This window comes from Hoplias malabaricus, chromosome 11 (assembly GCF_029633855.1).
Source record: "Hoplias malabaricus isolate fHopMal1 chromosome 11, fHopMal1.hap1, whole genome shotgun sequence".
Classification (NCBI taxonomy): domain Eukaryota; kingdom Metazoa; phylum Chordata; class Actinopteri; order Characiformes; family Erythrinidae; genus Hoplias; species Hoplias malabaricus.
Window position 1 is genome coordinate 23,254,672 of NC_089810.1, and position 11,506 is coordinate 23,266,177.

At 38.7% G+C, this 11,506-nt stretch overlaps 1 protein-coding gene across 3 annotated transcripts; it reads right to left on the reverse strand.

The window, feature by feature from the left end:
• Window positions 1-204: 204 nt before the first annotated feature.
• psme3ip1 (proteasome activator subunit 3 interacting protein 1) lies at window positions 205-11,504 on the reverse strand. 3 transcript variants are annotated; one of them, XM_066684293.1, is made up of 9 exons: window positions 11,416-11,504; window positions 6,995-7,062; window positions 6,741-6,863; window positions 6,478-6,576; window positions 5,549-5,671; window positions 2,793-2,928; window positions 2,066-2,145; window positions 909-1,064; window positions 205-544 (listed from the first exon to the last, which is right to left on the reverse strand). In XM_066684293.1, exons 3-9 carry the CDS (start codon window positions 6,853-6,855, stop codon window positions 540-542), a joined length of 714 nt encoding a protein of 237 aa, XP_066540390.1. In that variant the 5' UTR covers window positions 6,856-6,863; window positions 6,995-7,062; window positions 11,416-11,504; the 3' UTR covers window positions 205-539. The 3 variants fall into 3 exon arrangements, with proteins under 3 accessions (XP_066540390.1, XP_066540388.1, XP_066540389.1); XM_066684291.1 differs by lacking the exon at window positions 205-544 and having other exon boundaries at window positions 551-1,064; XM_066684292.1 differs by lacking the exon at window positions 205-544 and having other exon boundaries at window positions 551-1,064; window positions 6,741-6,901.
• Between the last annotated feature and the right edge of the window lie 2 nt (window positions 11,505-11,506).

Consider the following 11,506-nt stretch of genomic DNA (forward strand, 5'->3'; position numbering starts at 1 on the left):
TGAAGTGTGTGACCTGTTCTATCTTTTGCTGTAGAAGTGCATTTTAAAGTGTTTCTGTTTAATATTTAATGGAGCATGCAGGTCACCAGTCTTCAGTTAGAGATGTTTAATTTGATTACTCAAGGTAACAAAGTTCACAGAAATGCAACTGAACATAAGACAGAAAAGAAAACAGAATCACATGACCAATCAGCTTTTATTCTTTCCCTTTGGCTGTAATGTTTATCCAGTGATCACAGTTTCATATCCTTATAGGGAACAGTTCATAAAAATTCCAGCATTTTTAGCATTGCAGCATTTAAAATAAACAATAACCTTCTGAGAGTAAACCAAGAACATTTTTTTCCCACATCTTCCAACCAGCACTGCCCAGAACAGTCAGCTTTCCCCTCGGATGGTATTAGAGATATCTTATGGGTGGGACATTAAGCAGTCTTCTCCTTGATCCACAGACGTCACTCACTGTCCCCTTGGCCAATAGCACTGCAGAAGCCGTGGGGCTGGGCGGGGGGGCATCGTCAGGTTTAGGCGCCAGAGGTTTAAACTGTATGGAATGTAATATGAGGAGCATGGGGGAGGGTTCACTTTTCAATTCACAACAACACATCAATGACCACAATGGCAGTTACCATTATAGAAGCCTTTAATTAGTATTAAGGCAGATAAGGAAAACAGACTTATGTAAAACAAACACATACACAGCTCAAACTGAGACGCAATCACATTATGTAGTCTATAGCGTCATATAATAGTTATTCACACAGCTGAAAGGCAAAGGGGATGCCTAAGCCTGGAGATCAAAGAGTTAATGAGGGAAAAGTGAGAGTGGGTGATTGTGTGAATGTCAGTGTGTGTCTATCTGAAGAGCCTGTGGCGCTTTATGGGAGAGTTGGTCCCGTCCACGCTACCTTCGCTGTCGCTGCTGGACTCTGAATCACTGCTGCCCGAGTAGGCCCCAAGCCCTGGCAGGATGCCCACACACACGGCTGCAGAGGGCAGGTGCAGAACGCCAGTCCGTGCCACCCCTGCCCTAGGGGACTGCTTCTGCTCACCACTCTCCTGTTCTGAATACATGCACACACACCAACAGCCACTTAAAAATATTATGCTATTATGCTACAGCTTAAATAAATGCAGATATTTTTAATAAGCACAAATTATTATTCTTTTTTTTATTGCTTTGCCTTTATTTATTTATTCTCTTTCTGCAGGTATCAATTAAAAAAATACCTCTTATGATTTTAATATAATCTTAGTCTATGATTATTTAAAAGAAAATGCAATTAATGGCCAAAAAAAAAACCTTGAATGTCAGTTAAATTGATTTACACTCTGGAAAAGTATGCTAGTATCTGTGCCAATTTTGGCAATTCTTTGGGTTCCAACCAAACGAATGTTACCTGTTACATGCTGCCTGTGCAGAATATATATATCTAGTTGTAATTATAAATGACAAATTAATATAAAAAGTTTGCCTAGATAACTACGGTTATACATCACATACCGTTATTATGTTATTAATAGTTCCACCAGGGAAAATCCTCACACCTGATATTTCATAAGTGAAAGTGGATTGCTGTAATGTCATGGATCACATTAACACTACCAAGAGTTTGCTTCTGTAAATGTACATTATTGTACAAGGGTAGACCACATGCTTCAAATCTAACAAAGCTTTTGTCTAGTTTACAAGTAACAAAATGTCATACATTGTCAGAAACTGCAAAATCAAGGTCTCAGTGAAATTAGTTAACAGCTGAAAAGTTTCAGACAACTGAGGATTCAGGCTTGCAATTGCACAGTTGTAGAATAAGCCTCATGTACTAATAAGCTACGTTAGCTTTGCAGCTGTAGTGCCAAACTTTAAAAACAAACATAAGACACCAGCCATATCTCAGCAGTCCATTACATTAAGGGATGTCTGTTTAAATATCATTTTCAGTTATTGCTTTACACCATTGACCAAAGACACTGACTGCTTTATTTAGCTTGTGAAAATATTTTGTTTTGCAGTCTGTTCACACTTTAGTCAGAGGCTCCCTTAAGAATCCAGCCCCCTGCCCACCTGTCTGACCACCGTTCCCTGCTGCGGCCGCCGTCTCCTCCACCTTCTGTTTCTTACTGCTCTCTGAGGACTGAGAGGAACTGCAAAACGAGACATAATGCCAGTGAATGAGTGCTTAAACCCAGCTTCAAATTCCAACTAAAAAAAACCCTGTAAAACAGCAGCTCAGAGCTCTGGGTGTCTGCAGGGCTCCAGCTGAGAGGATGTCAGAATCTGGAGTGGTGGGTATGAGTCATGGGAATCAGAACAAAAAGAATTAGCACTAAAGAAAGGTTAAGCCTAAGTGGCTTTTATGTGAGTGAACAGTGCTTTTCTATTTCATTATCATTTTTAAGCACAAGCAGAGTGATTATCTGAAACATGGTGTGCAGGGAGCAAAGGCTGAAACTTTGCCAGGCATACAGAAAGTAGACCACATTCCCGTGGTCACAGATTCCTACCTATAAACCAACGATACCAACAAAAACGATGAGACAGGAACGCCACGTCTGTTTTAACAGCACTTCCAACAACAATTTTCCACTTTTAAAAGCTAATGTTTGCCTCCATTATCTTAGTTTTTTAGAAGGTGCTGCAGTCATCAGTAAATATAGGGGAGTATATACAAAAATAAAGAAAACAACAAAGTTGACAACTTGTCTCTGAAATGGGTTCACAATCTGATTTGTTATTATTTACCCTACGTCTCAAAGTCTTTGGAACTGGGTTTGTATCTCGTATCCCTCACCTGCGGCGTTTGACTGCGCCGGCTAGTAGATGTGCCTGCGATAGGTGGCTGGTTTTGTGCTCTGGGGGTTTGGGTCCTGCCCTTTTCTCTGACTCCTTCTTCTGACTCTCTCCAGCCGCCAGCTTCTTCAAAGCACTGTGAGACCAGCGGTTAAGGGCGTTTGTGCTGATAGAGACCATAGGTACATCCTTACAGACCGAGGTGGCTAAGGTACAAAAGGAAAAATCCTAACCAGGGTTTCACTCCAGGAGCAGTTAGAACTACATTTCAGGAAGAATTGTTTGTTTGTGGATGTCAGTTTACTACAATCATATCATTGTCTGGACTACAGAGGTGGGAATCTCTTAACACCTTACAGTTCATTCAGATCTCTGTATTAGCCTGTTAGCAATTTGCTGAGGAAGCTCTAAAAAAATCTTATTCTTATTCTTATTCATATTCTGACGATGAGTATATTAGTATCCTACAGTAAACCTTCAGCTAAATAAGAGGCCTGTAAAATAATCTGATTATGATGTTATGATGTAACATGCATTCATTTTTTTTTTCTTTTCCACACCTCTAGAGATATTATTGAAACAAAACAAAACACGGTTAAAACAAACCACACAGTGAATCAGACTGTTTCTAGCTAATCCAACAATACCAGTACAATCGCAGCATAACAAGGACCTCTTTTAACTGACCAAAAATAAGCACTGCTACCAAGCATTTTGCTGGCATTCATATTTTTAAAGGATTCATAAATGAACAAACTGAGCTGCGATATCTCACACTCAACTAAAACTGACTCAGCTATTCACTTTCAAGTAAACACTACCCCCGCCCCAGACACATAAGGAACCAGTAACTGATAAAGTAGGCACTTTTTATGAAAAATAAAAAATAAAATAAAATAAAACTCCAACCACTCAAACCAAAGGTGCATTCTCTCTGACCGACTTCCCTTCCAATGTCCTGAAACTGTGACACACTTAAAGCTAAGAAAAACCTGCTACCACTGGGGGATAAGCCAGTTGAAATAGGCCATACTGCTACATTACACTGAGGAGCAGAACTTCACAGCTCTCAGCAGTGCCATTACACGCTGTTATCATACCCACAAGCCCGTCGAAGGGCTCCGTTGCCATGACAACGCATCCACCAACCTCCTATGCACAGGCATTACCTGATTGGCAGCAGGAGAGAGTGTATTTCTGCTCTCCGAATGGTTGTGTCACTCGTTTTTCATGATGGGAACGACATCTACATAATATGATTATGAACAAGTCCCAACTCACTTTCTAACTAACCACAGCATTTCCTAGCGCTAGCAAAATTAGCGAAGTGCAGCCGGCTTTGCATAAATTAGCACACGCCTGTTTTTGTGTTGAACGGACTTGATCTTTATGCAAAGCACAATAACACCAAGTCTTTCCTGTGCTAACATAGCTCAAACCATGACACCATCACACAATATGATGGTGTCACGAAGTAATGTGAATACTCTCACAATAAGCGCTTGAGATGATCAGGGAAATTACCATCTGAGACCATTTTCAAAGACAGAAGGCAGTGGTTCAAAATGGTTCAGTATTTGGACAAGCCAAGTACCATCTACTGCAGATATGAATATTTAAGACAGCACGTTTATATTTTGGAATAGAATACTTTCAAGGGGCAGCTGGTGTGTTTACACCACTATCATTGGATATCCTGCAGGACTGTGTCCAATATGTCTTTGTACGTTTCAGAGTTCATTAAAACATCAACGAAAAACAAGCTAAATGCCATTTTAAAGACAACATCCCCACATTTTGAGGTTGAAAATTTTCTACTGTCAGTTTGAAGGTATCATCTGTTCTGTGCCAGAAGTCTATCTCTATTAACCAAATCAATGCTGCCAAAAAATTAAAAAAATAAACCAACCCACTGTGTATCAACTGCTGAATACAATAAACATTTCACAAAGGATGGAGCAACACTTTTTTGGAGTGTAGAAATTAACCAGAGCACCCGGAGAACACACAAAACTCACAGAGACACCACTCCAGGATCTAACACTGAACTCCAGAGGCTTGTTGTCAACAGTGGCTGAAACTGGTCGTTCTGAACAAAGGGTGTTCTGACATGGAAGAACGGTGCTGTATTATTTGATACTTGCTGTATGTTAACTGAAGTATATTAATGACATTTCACAGAAACAGGTTAACTTGTGGAAAGAGGGTTATATTATGCCCCCTTTAAGCTATCTGTAGTGTGCATATACTATAGTAAAGCCACTGTGTATGAAATACAGCTAATTGTAAAGAACCTATGCTGGTTTATTACATTTTAGATTAAACGCATCATTCTATGTTTTCTATGACTTCTGTCTCCTGTTTCACTGCACACAAATGAATGGGACCTGAAGACAGAACATGATTAAGACTGAGTGTATGGGGATCTAATTAAACCAAGTTTTCCTTACCACATTAACCAGTCCTGTACTATCATCCAACCATTGGCCAAGTCTCTGCTGAGTTCCTTTCAGACTATAGCTGGCACCTCATGTATTAGACCCACTTTGGGTTTCCTCATTTAAGAATGTGAGCACTAACAAGGTGCAAGAGGCCTTCCTCTGACCTGACGACTAGTGCATCTGACAGCTGCGTCTCCACCAACAGCTTTAACGAAGGCAGGAGCAAGCTGAGGCAGAGAGCACAACTCCCTGGCAGTTCCTCAGAAGTTATGAAGAAGTGTGTGTGTGTGTGTGTGTGTTGGAAGGTAAATGGATATTCTATATTCCTGGATCTCTTGTCGCTCCTCATCTCTCCTCTGTTTCTCTACAAGACACTGTTGACGTGACACCTCGTCCAGAAAATCAGTCTCATCTTCGTCCAGGCCTTTTACCATGTTCTCTGTGAAGACATAAGCAGATGAACTATTGAGTCTCCTGAGTCAGAAATATATATCCTACATTTATATTCCGTATTTTTGCTTGCAGAGGTGAGATTATGAGGGTAGGAGGAAAAAAAAAGTTTAAAGAACCCTGAAGAAAACAAAATCTTTACCTTGTTTTTGTTACTGTGACTTTAAAAATGACCACAGATTGGTTAGGATGTACTGTGCCTAATTCAAAAAGCAGCTTGGGTTGAGACATTCCTGATAACTCCTGTAGCTCCGATATATCATACAAACAAAGACATCAAACAGGTTTTCCTATACTCTGACATTCACATATATTTTTGATTTTCCATGATAAAAGACCTTGGAGTCAGAAAATGATTTCAGACTCCTATATGCTCCTCCCCAGCATGACCCTTTCAAATGACCACCAGATGCCTTGTATGGTTATTGCGCGGATCAGGCAATCTGCCCTCAAATTAACTCTGTATTGAGAGCAAGGGAAGGAACTGCTGGTCGCCAGGGAGACTGGCAATGGGTTTGTCTCCAGGGATACGGAGAAGGAGCGGAGCTGCTAAGAGCATGCCAGTCTCCTGTCAGCGGCCACAAGCAACGACCAGCTTCTACTCTCCACTAATACACATCTCCCATCCGTACATATTCATAAATACCCCCCAAACACATACACATTCCCTCACATGCACAGGCATGCTTAGTCCCTAAATGGGGTCAGATAAAGATCTTCGGAGACTAATCTGAGAGGCAGCAATCGCAGTTCCACGAAACATGAAAGTGAAAGGAGGGAGGAGGGAGTACTTACTAAATTTGAATTGCTCCTCATACTCTTCCTGTTTCTTGTCTTTCTGTTCCTGTAGTCTCTCAAACAGGGATCTAGGATCATACTCCTCCTCTGGGACCTCTTTAGTATTGTGCAAAAAAAGAAAAGCAGACAAACACACGTATGGAATCAACTATGAGAAAAGCTGATATCATTGCTACACAAATTTGTGATGCCCCCAATGATGAAATTAGGGTTGTTTTGCCTTTGTCTTTTTTTTAAAACAGGCACAAACACTGCTTTACCTTCAGGATCATCTGGTTTACGGACTTTCTCCCATTCCTCCTGTCGTTTTTTCCTCTTCTCTTCTAACTCTGACTCAGAAACAAACTTTCGGCTGAGGTCCACACCATCCGCCATGTCAGCGTCTTCAGCGAAAACACACAACCAGCCTTACTAAACAGCTCTAAGCAGATGTAAGTCCAAAGATATCTGATCAGTGTAAGTCATCATTAGGGCAAAAAAAGCAATAGATTTAACTCATCTAGAATTAACTCACTGTGTCAGCTTTACCAAGAGGAGTGCCGAATCCAGTTCATGGAGTCATTAATTTTCTGTACATCAAAGCTGTAAAGGAATTAAGAAGCCCTACATCAGAGTGAGAGGGGGAGCATATTATCAGTTCTGTAATAAATAACACGTCTTGAGTGGCTTGTACCATTTCACTCTGGGTAGCTTTGTATACAGCCATTCCCTGAGTCAACAAATGAATTAGCTCCCACTCAAAGAAATGAAAACAAGGTTGAACGTCTCCCTCTAGTGGCAGATTAGAGCACCACACAACAATTTTAGTTTCTGAACTATGGAAGCAAATCTGTCTCACCAGACTGAAATATTACCTCCTTTGAATTTGTAGCACTGATTTTTTTTGCACTGAAATTATGCATCTGAATTTTGTTGCTTCTGGATTTAACTCTTCAGATTTCCACCTGTGAATATTTTGCTTCGCAATTCTGCATCTGAATATAATTGCAATATTGAATGAATGAACTCATGAATTTTCAAGAAAACGTTTTCACTGTTATTATTCAAGGTTAATAAATTTAGATTAAAAAATTCAAACATCCGGGATACAAAGGATAAGCAATCGATTTATTTGGATGCTCTCTTTGACCTTAAATGGTGCACTAGTTGCATTCTGTCGCCGCTAGATGACAAAATACGAACACTTCCATACCGTGGAAAAATTACACGTTTAGCTTCCTTCCGTAGATATTATCTCTTTATATTCAAAGTGTCTCAAAAATCTGAAAGGCTCACTGAAGACACAATATAACAGACTAATGATATCCTGAAGACGAAGAAATTGTACTGTGGAATTTTTTATATAATTGCCCTATAAACATAGCATTGGACATGATAGAATGTGTGGGGAAATTGTGCATTTGGCTAAATTGATTGGGCATTATCTTTTTATTTTCAAAGTGTTCCAAAAATCTGAAAGGCTCACTGAAGACACAATATAACAGACTAATGATATCCTGAAGATGAAGAAATTTTACTGTGGAATTTTTTTGTAATGGCCCTGTGAACAGAGCGTGTGAAATGACAGAATGTGGAAACATGAACTGTGGGGATACAGTCATGTGAAAATTAGGACACTCCATGAAAGTCTTTGTCTTTTTGAACATATTTAAACATATGGACATTTGATTTTCATTTGAACAGCACTGAGAGATGGAGCTTATACAAATAAAACTGAAGAAATTACTTATAAACATAGGTTGTACAATGCTTTGGCAGAGAGGACAAGGCAAATTTTTCATGGGTGCAACCCACACACTCAGCTCTACTGCTCCTCCCATAAATGCATTTTCTTTACAAATGTGGGACCATTGAAAAGGGAAATTAACAGGCTTTTCAACCATATAAGGTTTATTGCCAAGAAGCATTGTTACAACAAATAAATAATTTACAAACACAAATATCTATATAAATATTTAGAATATTAGAAATAACCAGACATTGTGAATATACACACAGACATACAGTGTTTAAACAAACACAACTTTAGGAATTAAACTCTGCACTTTGGGATATTATATTTGTACTACACCTTCTGTAATATCAATTGCCATAGGACATATACCCCAAAGTTCATGTTTCCACATATTCATCATGTCACTTGCTATGTTCACAGGGCCATGACAAAAATTCCATTGTAAAATTTCTTCATCTTCAGGATATCATTAGTCTGTTATATTGTGCCTTCAATGAGCCTTTCAGATTTTTGGAACACTTTGAAAATAAAGAGATAATGCCCAATCAATTTAGCCAAATGCACAATTTCCCCACACATTCTATCATGTCCAATGCTATGTTTATAGGGCAATTATATAAAAATTCCACAGTACAATTTCTTCATCTTCAGGATATCATTAGTCTATTATATTGTGTCTTTAGTGAGCCTTTTAAATTTTTGAGACACTTTGAAAATAAAGAGATAATATCCGCGGAAGGAAGCTAAACGTGTAGTTTTTCCACGGTATGGGAGTTGTGTTCGTATTTCGCCATCTAGCGGCGACAGAATGCAACTAGTGCAACTAGGTGAAACAGAAAATCCAAATTAATCGATTGCTTATCCTTTATATCCCGGATGTGTATCTGAATGTTTTCACTTGTATTTTGGCGTCTGAATTTGGTCTGTCGAATTTGAGCAACTTCAAAATACATTGTTTGAATTTTTTTAAGCTTGAAATTTTTATCTGAATTTATTAAACTTGAATAATAACAGTGAAAACGTGTTCTTAAAAATTCATGAGTTCAATTCAAGATCAATTATATTCAGATGCAGAATTATGAAGCAAAATATTGGGAGGTGGAATTCTGAAGACTTAAATTCAAAAGCAACAAAATTCAGATGCATAATTTCAGTGGGAAAAAAAATCAGTGCTACAAATTCAAAGGTGGTAATATTTCAAAGTCTGATGAGACGGATTTGCTTCCATACTGAACATGGCACTTTCCTTACCAAAAGGCCAAAGGAAAGATGTGTTACTAAAATGTATTCAGACACTGTATTAATTGAGGTATTGTTAAAGTTTAATGATATCATAACATGTTTACCAATAGGATAAATACTTCATTAAACACTTTAACTTAATATCAAGCTGGTGTTAGATTGGCTGGTAAAGGCTGGAATTAAACTACAGTAAAACACAAGGGTGGAAACATCTGGAGCTATATTTCTTACAGTTGTGCTAGCAAACTTGTGGGACCAGGCATTTTGGATACAGCCTGTAAATATCTGCAAATTAAAGATAATTATTTGAAACATACCAGCACCAATCTAAAATAAATGTGTTCCAAATAAACTTCACTGTAAGAAATTTAGTTTCCTATACAAATTTACACATTACATTTTTTGGGGTACAGCACACACCTAAAACATTGTGCAAATAAGTAAAAAGGTGCTCACTCACACCACTGTACACCAAAATACATGGAGACTATTAGCGAACTTTTACAATACAAAGTGCCACTCACTTTATAAGTCAACAATTATGTTTGTGTCATATTCCATGCCTTCAGACTTTTTAAACACAAGTGCATGGAAAATGCTCCTTGACCTATTTTAAGTCCAGTTACGTATTATTAGCCTAAGTATTTTCTGGGGTTGGCTTTGGTTGATTTTGCTAAATGTAAAAGTCTGTCTAAAGACTTGAAAAGACAAATATATTTTAATCCAACAGAAAACATGCCAGGCTGGTCATAATCTTCTGAATAGGTCATGTTTTATGTCATTTTATAAATATGCAGAGTCATATTAATAAGCAGATATTTGCCAGCCAATCAATCAATCAATCAATACATTTAGTACTGCAGTGTCTGCTGGAGTTTTTAACCACTTCTACAGGACACACCAACTTTGTTTTCCACCTTGTATATGTAAAATCAGAGACAGCTGCACAGCTGCTGCTGTATAGTTTGTGTTGGCCGTCCTCTAGGTCTTCATCAGTGGACACAGCACACTGCCCAAAACATAGTTGGCTGGATATTTTTGTTTGCAGTACTATACTCAGTCCAGAAGTGAACCTGAGGGGATTAAAACTTCCAGGAGCACTGCTATGTCTGATCCACTCGTACCCTCCCAAAACATAACAACACACCATCACCATGTCAGTGTCACTGCAGCACTGAAAATGATACACAATCAAAATACTGAATCCTTACAGTAATTTCTGCATTTTACCTAATGTTTGGTACCTAAAATATCAGCTTTATTTGCCATGATAATCAAGGCAAGTCAAGTCTAAATTTAATAAAAGGTATATGCATAAGAAGACAGAATAATTATGTTGACTCGCAATTAGTAAACGTCTCTGAAATATTAAATAATACCTAACCATTGTATTCTGCATAAACCACTTATTATTATTATTACTGGGAGGTATCCCACAATGTATGACTATGCATTAGCTAGATCATTTGAACCCAGAGATGAGGGCTGCCCCTCGGTTTTTTATCTATTGGACAGGCTCGACTTTGGGCTTAAGTTGAGAAATCCTGCTATGTGGAACACCACCTGGGTATAAATAGCACAAAGAGCAGGTTTGTCAATGTTGTGGATCCAGTGGTCTCGGAAAAAACCTGAGCTAACTAAATTCAGTCCCACGCAAAGATAGCTGAGCTGAGGCTACATTAAAATGTTTATTAATCTGTTCTGCCTACACGTGTAAAAACCATATAAGAGTGCTGCTACATTACGCTCCTCTGGAGAAATGTGTACATTTGATTTTATGGTAAAATCCATTTGTTGGTTACGTGCTGTTAGCCACAGGGAGAGCTCGAACATATAAACCGCATGCATTCAAACACACAGTTTATTAATGATATACTACAGCACACGGCACAGAACAACCCACAAGAAGCACGTATAAAGCTGTTTAAGGCCCAAAATAAGAAATCAGACATATTTACCACTCTCTCTTGTGTCTCTGTGAACGTTGTCCGTGTTACGCGGCCGCACACCAACTGTAATTCCTACCGCTGGAGGCTCATGGGAAATGTA